General features: G+C 44.7%; 2 protein-coding genes across 3 annotated transcripts; one reads left to right on the top strand and one right to left on the bottom strand.

The window, feature by feature from the left end:
* The first annotated feature begins 582 nt into the window (after positions 1-582).
* LOC134467495 (uncharacterized) lies at positions 583-3,635 on the top strand. 2 transcript variants are annotated; one of them, XM_063221369.1, is made up of 6 exons: positions 583-743; positions 1,549-1,759; positions 1,910-2,022; positions 2,459-2,628; positions 2,900-3,032; positions 3,151-3,635. In XM_063221369.1, exons 2-6 carry the CDS (start codon positions 1,654-1,656, stop codon positions 3,613-3,615), a joined length of 987 nt encoding a protein of 328 aa, XP_063077439.1. In that variant the 5' UTR covers positions 583-743; positions 1,549-1,653; the 3' UTR covers positions 3,616-3,635. The 2 variants fall into 2 exon arrangements, with proteins under 2 accessions (XP_063077439.1, XP_063077438.1); XM_063221368.1 differs by having other exon boundaries at positions 583-1,103.
* A 468-nt stretch (positions 3,636-4,103) lies between these two features.
* On the bottom strand, positions 4,104-6,652 carry LOC134467494 (uncharacterized). Its single transcript, XM_063221367.1, has 2 exons — positions 6,418-6,652; positions 4,104-5,457 (listed from the first exon to the last, which is right to left on the bottom strand). Exons 1-2 carry the CDS (start codon positions 6,531-6,533, stop codon positions 4,269-4,271), a joined length of 1,305 nt encoding a protein of 434 aa, XP_063077437.1. The 5' UTR covers positions 6,534-6,652; the 3' UTR covers positions 4,104-4,268.
* Positions 6,653-18,469: the final 11,817 nt, after the last annotated feature.

The raw sequence follows: 18,469 nt of genomic DNA, 5'->3' as shown, positions 1-18,469 counted from the left end.
CTTTTCACATAGAATACGTATGCCTACTTTAATTAAACTTGTTACAAAAATGGTTAAAGCATATGCAATGTTCAATGTGCTCTGTTATTGTAACATATTCAGAGGAGTCAAGCACTTACCTCCTTCACGCGAAACTGATTACAGCTGTAGTTAGATGAATGTGTGTGTTGAAAATGTCTAAAAGCATAAAAGTAAATTGACATTAAGACTTTGATTTACATTATTGTTATTATTATTTCATTGTATTTATACAGTTTATTATCTTTTAATCAAATACATAAATGACTTACTTTTGCCAGATCAACAACTAGGCCTATAGGATTAGGCCTATACTTTCATGGAAAGTTACTATGCATTTGAATTTAGTGTATAATTTAACCCTATTCAGACTGGGCTTTTTTGGCATTCCTGGGCCTGGGGGGGGGCTCTTTTGACCCCCCCCTCATAACTCATGAACGGAATACGGTATGACCACCAAACTTTGGGGAGATGATCTACATATGGACATCTATGAATGACATCATTTTTGTGTCATTATCTGGTATTATGATGTCATAATGACATCATCTGATTATAGGGTTGGCAAGTGTGACGTCACGGATCCAAATCCCCAGCTCCCAATGTATACTGTAATGATAACAGCCAATGTTCACGGTTGGATTGTAAAACGCCTGCTAAGGTTACGAAGACACGGAACACATCGTTGAAAAGACGAAACCACGCGGATTCATCTGCATTTTAAAGTAAGTCGATCAGACCTGTATATCTCATTCAATAAACTCCATGAAAGTGCGACCAGCAAAAAGGACCCAGTGCTGTTTGTGCTAACGTTAGCCGCCGGCGGGAACATAAACAGAAATTCTAAACACAGTGAACGTTAACGACAGGTAATATCTAGTGATTGCTATACGAAAATGTCTACTGCTAAGGAGCCAGTCACATTTTTCACCGTGACTTCGTATTTCGCCAGCCATCCGAAGTCAGTTAAAAAGGGACTGAACTCCTACAACTCAAATAGAGTGATTAGTGTCAATGTTATGTCAGGTGGCAGCTTGAAAGGAAAAGTGCAGGCGTCTATGAAGAAAAAAGAATATGAGGTGGAGGTGAGGCGAAACATTAGCTAAATATGTGGGTGTCGACTTGAAAACCGATATAACTGTTGACGTTTACTATGTGAAATATGTTCAATCTCAGTTAAGCAACATGGTTTGTTATCGGTGAGAAATGGTTGTCTATCCACAGAGTGCTAGTTGGTACAGTGGCGCTATCTAGTGGTCGTCTAAACTTAAATATCAAAGTGCTCAAGCTGTTCCCTCAGCGGCGATTTATGTTATGTTATGTTCTTGTATGCCTACGACCATGGCTCTATTTTTTTTTTATCACCTGCCAAAATGTTGAAAGTATGTTATTCTTGCCATAGCCTACACACACTCACTGATGGGTAAAAATGGCTGGTACGTTTTTCCAGCCAAAGTGACTTTTCACCAGCATTTGGCTGGTGTTAATTTAGAGCCTGGCTTTGGACTAAGAAAAGTTGTGTTCATCTAGGTGCATGTAGAGGATCAGGAGGTGACGGACAGCAGGTGTACATGTGCTGTTGGTCTAGCCAAGTGCCACCACATTGCAGCCCTCCTCATTTGGGCGGAGAAGAACATGACCCGGACGGATGTGGAGTGTGTGTGGAGAAGGCCTACAGCACCCAAAACAGAGGACGTTGTGGCCAAGAGGCTGTCTGTGATGGCACCTTCGACATCAAAAGGTTAGTAGCCCAGCCTACTTGGAATAATGACTCACAACCACAAAATATTTATCACCAGTTATCCATGCTTTCTGCTTTGATGTTGAACCTACATGGACCTACATTTTCTTTACATATTAAATTGAATTATATTTTATGCATTTATTTCAGCTGGAATTAAGCGCCCAGTGACCGAAGAAGACAAAGGCTGGACAAGGCAGTCTTTGGCGCAATTTGGGCGTTTCACAGGTCTGGGCTTTATTTTAGCCCCAGAAATACATCAGGTATGCTTTCTGTTTTTTATATTTTTGATGTATTTTTATAATCATCCCAAGGTCTATACATTCTCTCGACTAGGAGTGTCGTGATAACCAAAATACCTGACAATGACAATAATAATCTAACACTTGGAAATCCAAAATAATACTGTACGATAGGCTACCAGATTACTGAGGCCTACTGTACACAGTTAGCATTTACAACTTCTCATGTCAAAGCTGCAATCGTAGTGAATAGCTGAACAAATTCATTTCTACAATGACAAATCCACACTGACTATTTCCTCATCACTTCAGAATGACGGCCAAACCAGAGGGCACAAACACTCCTTGCATTTATTTTAGATATACTTTTTGCCTGTGCTGTGTAACCAACATATATTTGTGTGCCATATTGTTCTATGCATAAGTCTGTTTTTTCCCTTGATAATTGTTGGGGCAGGAATTTGACCCATCCCTACCAGAGAAACTATTTGATGGGATACTGGCCAGTCAGGAGTACAGCGATGCTCAAGACAAAGAGGACTTCATCATGACGTCTCTTGCTGTCAGCCAGCAACAAAAAGAAGCCATCGAGAGGGCCACAGTTGGGCAGACGAGCAATGCATTATGGTAAGTACACATGGGCAACACAGCGCCAATGTTGGAGGATGTTTATTCAGTTATTTGATATTGTAGAAAAAGCTGCTCACAGACATGAGACTCAATTCATTTTGAAATGGTAACTTTTTGACTTTAAACACAAACAAATAATGTAAATGTAATCGACACTTGTACAATTATTCTGCTTGGGTCAGAAAGTTGCCATTTGGATTGACATGAGTTTTGTGTCGTATTTCCTTAATCATCTATGTGTCAACTAAAATGGCTTTCTCTGTAACAGGGCAGCATATCGCAAGAAGAGGATCACAGCGAGCAACTTTGGTTTGGTTTTGTCTGCAGTCAGAAGACAGTCTTTCCCACCTTCGTTGTTCAAGACACTGCTGGGAGAATACAACCCCAAACAAGGAGCTCGTGTGAGTAGCGAACACACCGTGTAATTTTTTAGCCATTTACTAGGCTACCATTTACTAGGCTACTTTGCTATTTATTTGCTTTTGATTCTTACACTTGTGTTTCATTCTCTGTCCCCAGGCATGTGATTGGGGAATCGTGCACGAGAAAGAGGCCAAAAAGAAGTTCATGGAACAAAGTGGGGAGACCATCCTGGAGAAGGGACTGTTCCTGTCTGACAGTGGGCTGCTTGGGGCCTCCCCAGATGGACTTCTACTGTCCAGCAATTACCTTGTGGAGGTGAAATGCCCATATTCTGCCAGAGAGAAAACAATCGCTCAGGCAGCAGAGGCAAAGGACTTTTACCTGTACGTGGACCAAGTCACCGGGCTATTTAGGTTGAAGAACACCCACAACTACTGGCATCAGATTCAGGGCAACCTGCACCTGACAGAGGCTACCACCTGTCATCTAGTTGTATGGACAACTCAGGACATGGCCATTGTAGAGATTAAAAAAGACCCAGCCTGGGTCAGCAATCTTAAGGTCCTGGAAATTTTTTACAAGGACCATTTTCTGCCCCGTGCTCTCTTCAATAACAAATAAATGTTAACTTATTGAACTTATTTACTGATATGTGTCATATTTTTTTTACACATTCTGAAATCAGGGGTTATGAAAGTCAGCATTGAATTTACACTGGACACAGCATGTGTCTTTAGGAAGTTGTCTCATCTTGCATCTAGCCTTACAAAGGGAATGTCCAAGTACTTGCAAGGTAATGAAAGAACCGCACACCGTGAGCTCCCATTTACTCTTTTATTTACTCTTCTCCCATTTACTCTTACTATTTTTTTATTCCAGTGATGTTTCGGAATAAAAATGGTGTAAATGGGAGCTTATCAGTGTGCAGTTCTTTCATTACCTTACAAGTACTTCACATTTTGAACCTGCACCCAACCAACAAAAAAGAATGTGGATGTGTGTGAGATTGGACTTTAATGCCCAAGTACTTAACACTGTTCTATGCTCCAAAATACTTCATGGTATATTAACTGAATTATTTCCTTAAAGTTATCTTGTTTTGTCCAACACCTGCGCCGCTGGAATGCCCAAGTACTTATCTTAGATATTCATTCTACATTAAACAATATTACTGTGTGAATATAATGCAAAAGACAAACACAAATTAAGACATACTATAACATTTATTTATATACAATATTATGATAACTGATTATTTATGATGACTGGTAAGATCAGACATCTACTTCCCTCAGGATGGGTGTCTGTAAGTTCATCAAGCACACACACACTTTCCAGATCTTGTTTCCATGTTTCTTGTACTGATGTGGGATCTCTTTTAAAATCCGAAATGTTTTCAGGCGCTGAATAGAACGTTCCACATGGACTCTGGCACTGGCAATCAGTCTATTATACTGAACTTCCTGCAATGTGAACTGTCCATCGACAAGGAATGTGGGGATGTTGAGGGAAACACCTTCGGGCAAAATGTCGCGGATGGTGAAGCCCTTGTCAGCCATCACCATGTCCCCTGGAACAAGTTGTTCCAGCACTCCACTGTCAGCTGTTATGGCTTTGTCGGATATGCTCCCACCATACAGTTCACTAACAAACGTGATAACTCCATTGGGCGCCACACCGACCAGAGCCTTAAGTGTGGTGCATCCTTTGTAATGGCTGTACAGCTTACTTTGGTCCTCAAGGCTTTCGGTGTTGCAGACAGCCACTTCAGTGCAGTCAAGCACAATACGGCAGTTGGGGAATGGGAGGAAGCACTCTGGCAGGGAGGTTTGGTTTTTGAAACGGGAAGGGATGTTGTTTTCCATCATTCCAACGTACAAGATGTCATAAAGGGCACTGGAGATGGTCATAAAAATATTGGTGACTGTGGTTCGACTGCAGTTAAATCTGGTGGAGAGGTCTTCGATCCCACAATTCAGCCGGAGCTTCATCAGAGTTAACAGCAATTGATCAATTAGTGGCATACTTTGGACAGTCCAATCATAGTGATACTTGAGGGGAAATTTGGAAAGAAGGGCATATAGAAAGAAAACTGTGGCAGCATCAGGCATGCCTGTGTAATAAATGACTTTGCGGGGCACAGAGGATATTTGGTCGAATGAAAATGTTTGCTTATGATTCTGTAGTTGTGCATGCAATCTTAAATTTTCTTCTTTCAGTTGGGCATTCTCCATTTGCAACAATTCGGTTGATCGTTGAACTTCAAGGTGGCATGAACCTGCCTCTGCCTCGTCTTCCTCTTCCTCAGTGACAGGGAGTGTCTTCAGTCGTTTGGATGGCTGTTCAATGGACTGAAAAGCCTTTCCCTCGTTCCATGCAAATCTTGTGGGTCCGGCTGCCTTTCCATTCGGGAAATGCCACCCGCAGATCCTGGTATTAGGAGTTGGAGTGAAATTGTCACGTCTGGGGGGAAAAAGACACACGCACATAGAAACTGTCATTAGTATATTGCATCACAGACTCCCCCATCATCTCTAGTCAACTTTGACCGGTGTAAAATACTATCTTGGGCCGTAACAACTGGCGACTGCAGATGTTAGAAGCAATGGTAATTGGTCGTAAGTAAATGTCACTTTTAAACTGGAGCGTATTCATTCAGACCAGTCGCTGTGTTTATATCATCTGGAATCGCCAGTTGAGGGGGGCCCAGATAGTCTCTTACAGGGAGGTAGATGGACACTCCCAACTGAGATCGCTCCCGGACGTGTAGTCCCAGGTGTTTCTATCACTCCCGGACGTGTAGTCCCGCCCGATTATATTTCACGTATTATCATATACTGTCACATACAAGCAATTTAGGGTTAGAAACAAAAAACTAACATAAAAAAGATAACTAGCTCCGTTATATGGCGGTGGGATCGATAGTCTGGCTAGTGGGAGCGAGCCGACCGGGGAGCGTCCTGCGTTGGGAGCGACAATCAGGGAATCTCTGTTACATCGGTACTAGTGTGATACTTTCTCATTTTTCATGGCCTGTACCACGTTACCATAAAATATTAGTCTGTTAAAACAATATATACATCGGTTTTGCTCAATTAAGTGTCCGAGCTGACCGCTTTCCCACAACTAACAACACGTAAGGACAGCTGATCTGCCAGCTGTTTCCTTAGTGAGAGCTATCTTCAATAGCAAGCTCCCTCCAACTATCATAAAAAAAACTTCGACTGGTACTGGTTACTTCATCATTTTTCATGATGGGCATAGACACTAAACGATTTTGCAATCAAAATACTAGTCTGTTTGGATGAAAAATAGATCAGTGTTGCCTAGTAACAGCTTTTCCACAGCTAACAACTCGCTAGTTAGCTGATGTAAGCTACCTACCATTAAGCTGCATTCATTAAGATTTTGAATCAAACTTACCGTATCAACTTCAGCCACTTTTTGCTGACTTTCTCGTCGACAGGAAAACGGTAAAAGGGGAATCCTTTGTCGACGTCGTTTCTGTTCTTACACAACGGGACACAGCACTGTACCATTTTTAATCCGCTTCTTGTCGAGTTTTATTACATTGTGTTTACATGGTAGTTGATAACGAATGGATCCGGAATGGATCCGGAAGTGACGTTTTCGGCCCTGGTGACGGATCGACTTGCCAACCCCATAATGCCCTAAATCTCGCCATAATGTATTTTCCATCAAATTTAGGTAATCCACTTCAATTTTAATGATCATATGCTTCAGACCACTTTAATGCTCACAAAGCTGTCTGATACTAATGGAAATAACAAAAAAATTGAAAAAGGAACAATAATGAGACTTAGATCAGTGATTTTCGGTCAGACATACCTGTCAGAAAACCGTTGCCATGGCAACGGCAAAAATGATAAACGTAATCTTTTGGTACTAAACTGTAGCCAACTAAATTTTAGGAAAAGTCACCAAGTTTCGTAGTCATAGCTTAAGTCGTTAAGGAGTTATACGTCATCAAAGTTGGTGCGGGCACTTTTAGCCCCCCCCCAGTCTGGATAGGGTTAATGTAACCCCACCAATGGCCACCGGGGGGTACTCAACAGGTCAAAGGTATTCAATGAGATGAATTGATAAAAAAGGAGGAGGCTGGTGTTAAAAAAATATATAGGTTTTATTAAATTGCTGTTCAAATAACGAAAGAAAGTGGTAAAGTAATTGAATTTATTCACCAAAAAAACAACTGAACAAAAATAAACAGAAAACTGAATAGGCCGGCTGTGGCAAGTACTGTGCCCACCCCACTAATAATACACCCACCCGGAGTGACTACAGGGCAAGCTGAGCCGGCTCAGGGCCGTACACTACACACTACCAGGGTTAACACAAGGGTTAACTTCTCTACACCGCACCGCAAGCTGAGCCAACTCAGGGCCGTACACTACACACTACCAGGGTTAACACAAGGGTTAACTTCTTTACACTGCACCGCAAGCTGGGCCAACTCAGGGCCGTGCACTACACACTACAAGGGTTAACACAAGGATTGACTTGTTTATAATTCACAGATATGTTTATCTATAGGGTGGGGATCCCATAGGGGTGCAGCACCTATCTCCCCTTCTAGCTACTTGGCCACAGCCGGACCGAAATAAAATAAAAGACAAAAGAAAAGAAAGACAGGATGGAGGCGGTCTCACAAAGCGACCAGTAAAGGCGTTCTAATGGCCTTCGCGTTCTGACTGACTTGCTCACGAATTAGATCTTGCAATACGTGTATCAATACTAACAAAAAAACAGTGGTTACATAACACAACAGTGGTTGTCTATAAAACAAACACAAAGAAAGGGGAATAAAATCATTAATCTTGCCCATCAGTGCCATTTGTTCATATAAAATAAGACACAATATACACACAATATATTTACATTTTAAACTACCTCGTTCCTTGTTTGCCACCGCTTCCCGTCCAGGTCAGCGCAAGAGACTGCTAGGTTGCCTAACATCAGCATACAAACATTACAATTAAAATACACACAATGGCACTTAGGGCCACACGACACATACAACCGTAAAACATGGCAGAGGACATTCAACAATCAACAAGGACAATCAACATGTATGCAAAATGGGCTCTTAAATAAAATAACATATCAATTACCTTAGTAAAGTTCAGTCCAGGAAGGAATCTCATAAGTGTGGTTGCCTTCTGCGCTGTAGGCCTACTGACTGCGGGGCAAACAACATGATAGCTGTGAGTATGTGTGTGGAACTAATGTGCAGACAGTTGTTCGAGTGTGGCATGAGTACCTACTTTTAATAAATACGACGGGTTGCTCAGCGCAATTTTCCTCGGGTTCAGCGTGGCTTGACTGCAGGGCAGACAGCATTGTAAACATTAGACACTTGTGTACGCGATATACTACTTTAAGACGGCAGAGAAGGTAACTGAAACGAACGGCAAACTACTTACTTAGAAGTTGATCCAAATCTGTAATGAAATCGTGTCGAAGGAGTAATTTCACCGCCGGCACAGCCAAAGTATACGTGCTTCTCAGCGTTTACCGCTCGAGTGTGATTTGAAACAAAGGGCTCACTGGAGCTAGTGGGAACGTCACGTCATGTGACAAGCTGCAAGGCTGCCAACCAATCAGGGTCCATCTATGGTTTAAAGGGCCAAGGGCAAGTGCCTGTCACATATTCCCCCACTTTTTAAGGGCACCGTCCCGGTGGCCACTAATGCCATGGCCTAAAATACTGATTAGACAGAACTGCAAGAACCGAACTCTGTTGGCCCTCCAGGTGTTGGGTCGCTGACTGTGGCAGCCGGAAGGGGTTTGAATGCTGGCCCGCTCTGGTTCGTCTGGGACGTCCTGGGTCTTCCAGGGGGCTGCTTGGACTTGAAACTGCTTCCTGTTCTCCATCAGTATGGTCCTGGGCATGCATAGTTTCCCTTGTTCGTGACGGCTGATCCTCTAGGGCGGCTTCGGCACCGGGGTGACTGTTAGAGGTAGATGGTTGGTCTTCTGTGTCTGGCCGTTCATTTGCGTTTGGTTGCAACGCTGCTTGGTCGTTTGGTGTTAGTTGCACCCACATGGTATCCTCCTCCTCCTCCTCCTCGTCGTCACCTTCCTGCCGCTTGTTCACTTCCTTCTGCCTACCTGGTGGCGGTGCTGAGGGTGCCTCTGGTGGTGGTGGTTCTAGCTGGGCAGGTATTACTTTCAGCTCGGAGCGGTGCATGTTCTTGTCTGGGCCTGATCCATCCTCGGGTGTAATGTGGTATACTAGTCCTTTTTCGTCGTAGCATTTCACTATCTTATACACTGTTGGCCCCCAGTGGTCCTGTATTTTATGCCTGCCCAAGGGATGGCTTTTCCTGTACACTCTTGTTCCAGCTGGTAGAACTGGTAGAGGGGGGACGTGCCGTTCCCGGGACACAGCAGCAGCTTCTAAGTGACTTTTGGCACTGGAGTAGACCTCAGCCAAATGATCGGCATGGGCTGTGACCCAGTCTTCGTGGCTGATGGTGGTTGGCTCTTCTCTGACCAGGCCCAGCAGAAAGTCCACTGGAAGTTGGGGCTTTTGGCCAAACAACAGCTCATAGGGGGAGTGGCTGGTGGACTGGTGGACAGTGGTATTGTACGCAAAGAGCAGTTGTGGCAGAGCTCGGGGCCATTTTCTCTTTTGTTCTGGTGGGAGGGTGCGCAGAAGATCGTGGAGCGTTCGGTTAAAGCGCTCGCACTGCCCGTTTCCTTGTGGGTGGTATGGGGTAGTCCTGCTTTTTTCTATCTTGTACAGTTTACACAGTCGTTTCAGTAGTTCCCCTTCGAAGGCTCGGCCTTGGTCCGAGTGGATCCTTTTGGGTACACCGAAAGAGTAGAACCACTTTTCAGTGAGGATCTTGACCACAGTCTCTGCTTTCTGGTTCATAGTTGGGTAGGCCTGTGTGAATTTGGAAAATATATCTGTTATGATTAGGACGTTCTCATGTCCATCACTTGCTTTATCCATTAAGGTGAAATCAAGGGCAATGACTTCAAGCGGTTTGGAGGCCAGGAGATGGCCGGAGAAGGTACGGACAGTTGGGACTTCCCCTTTGGCCACCAGGCAGCGTTGGCACAGCTTACACCACTCCTCAATGTCACGGCGCATCATTGGCCAGTAGCACCTTTGTCGTACTAGCTCTGTTGTTCGCTCGATCCTTTGGTGACCATGATCATTATGCAGACTAGTCAAGACCTCTTTGTAGAGTGACTTTGGTAGCAGCAACTGCAGCGTGACCTGTCGAGCTGGTGGTAATTGCACTTCCCGGTATAGGACGCCGTCACGCTCCCTGATACGCTTCCACTCCCTCAGCAGCTCCAGCACTTCTTTTGACTCTTTGGCTCTTTCCTCTCGGTTTGGTTTTCGTGCTCGGCTCCAGTATGGCCAGAAAGCCCCAATGGTGGGATCCTTGGCTTGTAGCCGCTGTAGGTCTGCAGGCTGGCGGACAGGGATTGCATCGACAGCCGAGGTAATGGCTGTCAAAGTCGGCAGTCCTGATTTGCTGGTGTTATTGGTCAGCTCCGGGGGGACAGTAATTCCAGCGGACAGTGTTGAGATCGACTGGGGGGCTAACTCGTAAGTCTGACGGGAAAGGGCGTCGCAATTCCGATTGGCAGTCCCAGGGCGGTATTTCAACTCGAAATCAAAAGCCGCCAACTGAGATGCCCATCTCTGTTCCACTGCCGCCAATTTTGCGGTCTGGAGGTGACTGAGAGGGTTGTTATCAGTGTAAACTACAAATTTGGCCCCCAATAAGTATTCACGGAAACGCTCAGTCACTGCCCATTTTAATGCCAAGAACTCGAGCTTCATCGAGCTATAGTTATTCATGTTCTTTTCGGTTGGCCGTAGAGCTCTGCTGGCAAATGCCACTGGGCGCCGTCTCCCCTCCACATCCTGAGACAGCACCGCCCCCAGCCCATGAGAACTGGCGTCGATCTCGAGTACGAAAGGCTTTGAGAAGTCAGCGTACGTCAGTACTGGGGCACTGGCCAGCTCTTGTTTGAGGGTCTGGAAGGCTTGTTCACAGCGGTCATTCCAACGACCCCCCAACTTAACATGGGAACCACCAGCAGCTCTCTTGCCTTTCCCTTGGGCCTCTGCAACCAGGTGGTGGAGGGGACCGGCGTGCCGTGCAAAGCCCTCCACAAAGCGTCTGTAGTAAGATGCGAAGCCAAGGAAGGATCTGAGCTCGGTAAGGGTACTTGGTCGTTTCCACTCCAGCACCGTTCGTATCTTGTCTGGGTCGGTGGCCACACCGCTCGCGGAGATCACATGGCCGAGGTACTTTACTTCTGCCTGAAAGAGATGGCACTTCTCCAGCTTCAACTTCAGGTTGTGTTCTCGGAGCCTCTTAAACACGAGTTCCAGCCGTTGCAGATGTTGATGGAATGACGATGAGAAGATTACGATGTCATCTAAATAGAGCAGTAATGAGTTGAAACTCTGGTCTCCAAAGATGCGCTCCATCAGGCGCTGGAATGTCCCTGGGGCATTACAGAGCCCGAATGGCATACGGTTGAACTCAAAGAGTCCAAACGGAGTGCAGAAGGCAGTCTTGTCCTTGTCTTTCTCTGCCATGGGAACCTGGTTGTAGCCTGACGCCAGATCAAGAGTTGAGAACAGTGTGGCCCCCGTCAGAGCGTCCAAGGACTCCTCAATTCTCGGAAGTGGATAAGCATCCTTTCGGGTCTTTGAATTGAGCTGTCTGTAATCGACACAAAGTCGAATAGTTCCATCCTTTTTTTGAACGACTACAATTGGGGAGGCGTACGGGCTGCAACTTGGTCGAGCTACACCCTTGTCCACTAACTCTTGAATGTGGGCTTTCACGACTGCAAACTGTGACGGGGGTAAACGCCGGTACCGTTGACGCACTGGAACTTCATCCAGCAAAGGTATCTGGTGTTGCACAAGGGTCGTGCAGCCTATGTCCCCATCATGTTGGCTAAACACCTGGCGATACTTCTCCAAGAGTGTCTTTACCTCTAGTTGCTCAGAGGTGGAGAGGCTTGGCCACTGCAGACTAGTAAAATCTACTGTGCTGGGGTTAGCAGATGCCGTTGACTGTATGAAGGCCATATGGTCAGCCTCTGTATCAGATGCTGGTGGAGAGTCAGTGACATACAAAGTTCCCAGTACAGTGTGGGGGTGGAGCCACTGGTCTTCAGTCCCAACATTGACAACTGGAATCTGCACTCGCCCTTGTGTGATGGGCAGAAGGGCTGCAGAGATGAGGATATTCGCTGGCAGGCGACCCTCGCCATAAGGCAGAGGTTCCAAGAGGCAGGTTTTAATGGCACCTACTGCAAGGGAACATGTTGCGGGGACAAACTGGAGGCAGCCTGCTGGTAGACGCAGGGTAGGGCCAGGCTGAACTGCTGCTCGACCAAGGTGCCCAGAGTTGGAGATGCGTTCCCAACTTTGACATTCGGAAAAGGCTCGTTTCCACACTTTACTTGCTGTTTGGACTGGGGGGTACTGGAACAAATGCTGGCCATGTTCCTGAAAGAGTTCTTCGTAGCAGCTGCGGATGGCGTTCATCCCGAGCAGACCTGGCACAGACTTCTTCTGTTGTTTGGTAATGGGGTCAGGGGCGTCTTTCACGACAAGTACTCCTATTTTCGGTAGAACTTTCCCCAGGACCTCAAGGTCCAGCTCCAGGTAGCCCAGGTATGGAATGGCTAGTCCGTTAGCAGCTTTGAGTTGCAGCCAATCACATGGCCGCATGACTTCTTTGACTTGTGGCTGTATGCATTGGTGGAAGAAGCTCTCTGTTACTGTTGTCACCATCGAGCCAGTGTCTAAAAGGCAGCGTGTAGTCACTCCCCCAAAACGAACATCGATGATGGGGCAGTTACCAATAAGTTGCGAAGTCGATGGAGACGGAGCTGACTGTTCCACTGAGCCCAGCAAAACCCCTCCCAGTGCCTGGCTCCCAACACCGGAGGGCGCTAGTTTTCCTGTGGCTTAGCACTACTGGCTACCTCCCCGTCCCGCTCCCCGCTGACCCCCCCGCTCGACCCACTATAAGGCACTGGCCCTGGCCCTGGCTCTACTGGAAGGACGGCGCGGCATACTCTGGCTATGTGCCCAGCTTTATTACAACGCAGGCAGATGGGTTTTCCGTCTGCCGTATAACGAGGTTGGGGTCGCTGGCTGGATGGGCGTTGGGCGGAGTTAGGCTTAGCATGCGGTTGTCTCAAATGACTCAAGATGGCCTCAAGCTGTACTTGGTGATTACGTAAGCCTTCCTTGAGTTCAGCGAACTCGGACGTGGGGCCAACAGTGACTGCGTTAGCGTCAGCCTCGTAAGAATTACACGAGTAAGCACGAGCTCGAGATGGCTGGGTACGTCTATTTAACCACTCAAGGGCTTCACGGCGTGTGTCACGAAAGGTTAGGGTGCCATTAGCTGAAATCTTATCTAATAAATCACCTTGCAGTTTGTCATCACGTAGACCTTCCACAAACTGGTCACGTAACACATGGTCACCATTATCCAAGTTATCATCCCTGTCCTTAATTTGCTCCATAAGCTCCATTAACACATGGGAATATTCCCTGACTGATTCACTTTCCTGCTGCCGGCGGTGATAAAACTGACGGTAAAGTGTGTTAAGTGTTTTTGAGCAACGGAAATTCTCCTTTAAAATTGTGAATATTTTCTCCGGGTCATTTCTATCAGCTGATGGACTGAACTTTACTTCCCTCTTAGCTTCCCCATCCAACAAATCATACACAAACAAAGCCTTATCTAAGGGAGGACCTGGACGGGCCGAGAGAGACCGACGTACTTCCTCAATCCAGTCCTCTACTGAAATATTGTCAACTGACCTCTTGCCAGAAAACCTGGGACATTTTCGCTCTCGTGGCAAGCACACCAATCGTTCGGTAGCAGTCTGACCTGATGCAGAGGTAGTAGCAGTCAGGGAAGATGGCTGCGTTACTGACGGCCCTCCATCCCCGGAGGGCTGGTTACCTCGCAGCCGCTCATTGTCAGCCTGCAGCTGTTTCACCAAGTCTGTGAGGGCCCTCACTTGAGCCTCCAGGCTTTCAGGTTCGGACATGCTGGAGGAAGAGTTGGAGTGCTTGAGAGCGACGAGTGATCCGTGTTCCTAAGCGTAACCACTGTTTTTTTGTTTGTTTTTTAAACCCTACTATGGCTCACTTCTAACCACCTCCAACAAAAAAAAAAAGGAAATATCAAGAGATACAAAAAAGGAAAACAGAAAAATAAAGTAACACACAGCCTCCAGTCCTGCTCACAGCGCCAAATGTAACCCCACCAATGGCCACCGGGGGGTACTCAACAGGTCAAAGGTATTCAATGAGATGAATTGATAAAAAAAGGAGGAGGCTGGTGTTAAAAAAATATATAGGTTTTATTAACTTGTTGTTCAAATAACGAAAGAAAGTGGTAAAGTAATTGAATTTATTCAACAACAAAAAAACAACTGAACAAAAATAAACAGAAAACTGAATAGGCCGGCTGTGGCAAGTACTGTGCCCACCCCACTAATAATACACCCACCCGGAGTGACTACAGGGCAAGCTGAGCCGGCTCAGGGCCGTACACTACACACTACCAGGGTTAACACAAGGGTTAACTTCTCTACACCGCACCGCAAGCTGAGCCAACTCAGGGCCGTACACTACACACTACCAGGGTTAACACAAGGGTTAACTTCTTTACACTGCACCGCAAGCTGGGCCAACTCAGGGCCGTGCACTACACACTACAAGGGTTAACACAAGGATTGACTTGTTTATAATTCACAGATATGTTTATCTATAGGGTGGGGATCCCATAGGGGTGCAGCACCTATCTCCCCTTCAAGCTACTTGGCCACAGCCGGACCGAAATAAAATAAAAGACAAAAGAAAAGAAAGACAGGATGGAGGCGGTCTCACAAAGCGACCAGTAAAGGCGTTCTAATGGCCTTCGCGTTCTGACTGACTTGCTCACGAATTAGATCTTGCAATACGTGTATCAATACTAACAAAAAAACAGTGGTTACATAACACAACAGTGGTTGTCTATAAAACAAACACAAAGAAAGGGGAATAAAATCATTAATCTTGCCCATCAGTGCCATTTGTTCATATAAAATAAGACACAATATACACACAATATATTTACATTTTAAACTACCTCGTTCCTTGTTTGCCACCGCTTCCCGTCCAGGTCAGCGCAAGAGACTGCTAGGTTGCCTAACATCAGCATACAAACATTACAATTAAAATACACACAATGGCACTTAGGGCCACACGACACATACAACCGTAAAACATGGCAGAGGACATTCAACAATCAACAAGGACAATCAACATGTATGCAAAATGGGCTCTTAAATAAAATAACATATCAATTACCTTAGTAAAGTTCAGTCCAGGAAGGAATCTCATAAGTGTGGTTGCCTTCTGCGCTGTAGGCCTACTGACTGCGGGGCAAACAACATGATAGCTGTGAGTATGTGTGTGGAACTAATGTGCAGACAGTTGTTCGAGTGTGGCATGAGTACCTACTTTTAATAAATACGACGGGTTGCTCAGCGCAATTTTCCTCGGGTTCAGCGTGGCTTGACTGCAGGGCAGACAGCATTGTAAACATTAGACACTTGTGTACGCGATATACTACTTTAAGACGGCAGAGAAGGTAACTGAAACGAACGGCAAACTACTTACTTAGAAGTTGATCCAAATCTGTAATGAAATCGTGTCGAAGGAGTAATTTCACCGCCGGCACAGCCAAAGTATACGTGCTTCTCAGCGTTTACCGCTCGAGTGTGATTTGAAACAAAGGGCTCACTGGAGCTAGTGGGAACGTCACGTCATGTGACAAGCTGCAAGGCTGCCAACCAATCAGGGTCCATCTATGGTTTAAAGGGCCAAGGGCAAGTGCCTGTCACATTAATATGCTTTTGTCTTCATGCTGGTTACACACACGTGTGAATGGAGTCTTCACTTGCTTGTTGAGATCACCATGACATTTCCTAAATTATTTCAAATTTCCAATTTAGTTAGAGTATTTTATATTTTCAAAGGCAACATCATCCTTACCTCAGTATCAGCAGTAGCCTACATGAATACTGACAAGTCAACATGCATCTGAACTACTCTCTCTCTCTCTCTCTCTCTCTCTCTCTGTCTCTCTCTCTCTCTGTCTCTCTCTATCTCTGTCTCTCTCTCTCTGTCTCTCTCTCTCTCTGTCTCTCTCTCTCTCTCTGTCTCTCTCTGTCTCTCTCTCTCTCTGTCTCTCTCTCTCTCTCTCTCTCTCTCTCTCTCTCTCTCTCACACACACACACACACACACACATATTCACTAACTACTCCAACTTTGCATGCTGGGTAATCTGCTCTCTCACTAGGGTACATTACACAAGACTAGAATTGTCTCAGTGTGATGAAAGTTAAAAGTCACTAGGGTGTGCAAATCCAAAATGACTATTTGCAGGTCTCAGACAATCGACAGTGTCAGGCGGTGGTTATCTACCAATATGTATCTTATATATGATATTTTTACCTTTGATCACACCCCTGAAGTCCACCTCTAAAACTTTCACATAATTTTCTTCCGTTCTTCAGTTTCACCCCCTCTTGCCAGCAGGGTGGTGTCGGAGTTGATGATAATCTGGAAGGCAATTATCACAGTATCTTAGTTGGACACTTTTCCAGCAAAAAAGGGGTGAAACTGAATTTTGTGAATTATGTGAAATTCTCGGAGGTGGATTTCAGGGTCCGGTTCAACAGGAAATCAAACACCTTGAAGAACTACTTTTGATTTTCATGTTAGATAATGCTCCATCTCACACTGCAAGGTTCAGCACATCCTTCTTACGTCCCAAATGTTTCAAGAGGAAGCGATTCATGGCTTGACTTGGTATGGATTAAGTACCTTGGATATTATCATTTGTAGCTGTTGAACTATTTCCGTGAAAATTACACCAATGACAACAGAGGCTGGAATCTTTCATGGAGGTCTGCTGTGTCAGAGGCTTGAGTGTGTTTAGGGTTCAAACAAGTGTAAATCAGTTAACCCTCAAGCGACCGGCCTATTTTTGCGACTAATCTGACCAAGCGGGGTCATTTATGACCCCAAGGAGTTTATATAGAAATACCACTATATAAATTATTTTTTGGGGTTCATTCAAATTTATTTACATCTTGCACATACTTGTCCCTCATCTAAAGCAAAAAAATGTGAATTTGAACATTTTATTGTTTTGCTAAAAAATAGTCAAACTTACATACGTATATGCTAAATATGATGTATGCCCTCATTTGCATATGTAAACATCAAAATCCCAAAAAAATCCAATACATTTTTTTCTTCTCTCATCATCAGTAATCAACTGAGAAAGTTTCATGGTGATATCTATCATTTAAAATTTTTAGCCTATTCACTTGTAGTAGTCTCACCATAATAATACAGTATATTTATGCTAATTATGGAAATTGCTCAAAGTGAAACTTTGAGAAACCAAGCTAAATTCTATCCATTAGGCCCATAGATGACATTTCTGCAATAAAACTTTATGGTACTCAACATTTCTGGGTTCATGAAATCACAAGATCAGAGAATATGGTAGGCCTAATTTACATAGAAAAAACCATGTCTCAAACATATAACCTTATGCACACTCAAAATTTCTCTGAAACTTTTTCTGGACATTGTAGCTGTGAAAAGTTGTCTTCCACATATATTAGAGCAAAGAAATGATTCAACTGATGCTTCAGCCTTTGTATAGCCATAAAATAAGGAAAATTCTAAAAACGCCATTGATTTCTACACTGATGACTTGTTTCCTCCCTCTTTGTTCATCAGGATGACTTCCATTTCATATTCTCATGATGTGTCTAGGACCACCGGGCCATGATATCAACAATTATGGAGCAATAACAGAGGAAATGCTACCTGGGTGCCCTCACAATATGCTTCGTTGGCTATCGCAGGGGTGCCCTATTAATTATATAATATATTATATTTTAATACTACAAATGTTTATATCGTGAATATTTTAGGTCTGCTGACCATGGCCTGCCCAAAGACACAAAATACAAAAATCAGAGTTTGAAAATTACAACAACAATGGACATTATAATGTTGAGTATCTCATGGATCCTCTCGGGGTCATAAATGACCCCAGAGGTGTTTTGATTATAAATCCTACATAGATGGTCCAAATCTCACAAAAACCATTCACAACATGCACAACATATGTATTGACAAACTCCTAGAAGGACAAGTTTTTCTGATGAAAATTGCCGGAATGGTGTATGAAAATATGTGCCCGGGGTCATAAATGACCCCAGTCGGTCGCTTTAGGGTTAATGCAATAGCAGAGATACACACTCAATAAGTACAGTGCAGGCTGTCATTTATATGGATACCTTTTTATTTTGTACAGACTGCATGACTACTTACATGAACAAAAACAGCCTTTGAATGCATGAGCC

Source organism: Engraulis encrasicolus, chromosome 17, assembly GCF_034702125.1.
Source record: "Engraulis encrasicolus isolate BLACKSEA-1 chromosome 17, IST_EnEncr_1.0, whole genome shotgun sequence".
In the NCBI taxonomy this organism is placed as follows: domain Eukaryota; kingdom Metazoa; phylum Chordata; class Actinopteri; order Clupeiformes; family Engraulidae; genus Engraulis; species Engraulis encrasicolus.
Note: the sequence above shows the minus strand (reverse complement) of the source record. Positions and strands in the feature narration are given on the sequence as shown.

Coding starts and splice junctions, on each gene's coding strand:
- LOC134467494 (XM_063221367.1), bottom strand. CDS start 6,533: ATGGTACAGTGCTGTGTCCCGTTGTGTAAGAACAGAAACGACGTCGAC. Junction 5,458..6,417: donor AAGTGGCTGAAGTTGATACG/GTAAGTTTGATT, acceptor TTTTCCCCCCAG/ACGTGACAATTTCACTCCAA.
- LOC134467495 (XM_063221368.1), top strand. CDS start 915: ATGTCTACTGCTAAGGAGCCAGTCACATTTTTCACCGTGACTTCGTAT. Junction 1,760..1,909: donor GGCACCTTCGACATCAAAAG/GTTAGTAGCCCA, acceptor CATTTATTTCAG/CTGGAATTAAGCGCCCAGTG. Junction 2,629..2,899: donor CAGACGAGCAATGCATTATG/GTAAGTACACAT, acceptor TCTCTGTAACAG/GGCAGCATATCGCAAGAAGA.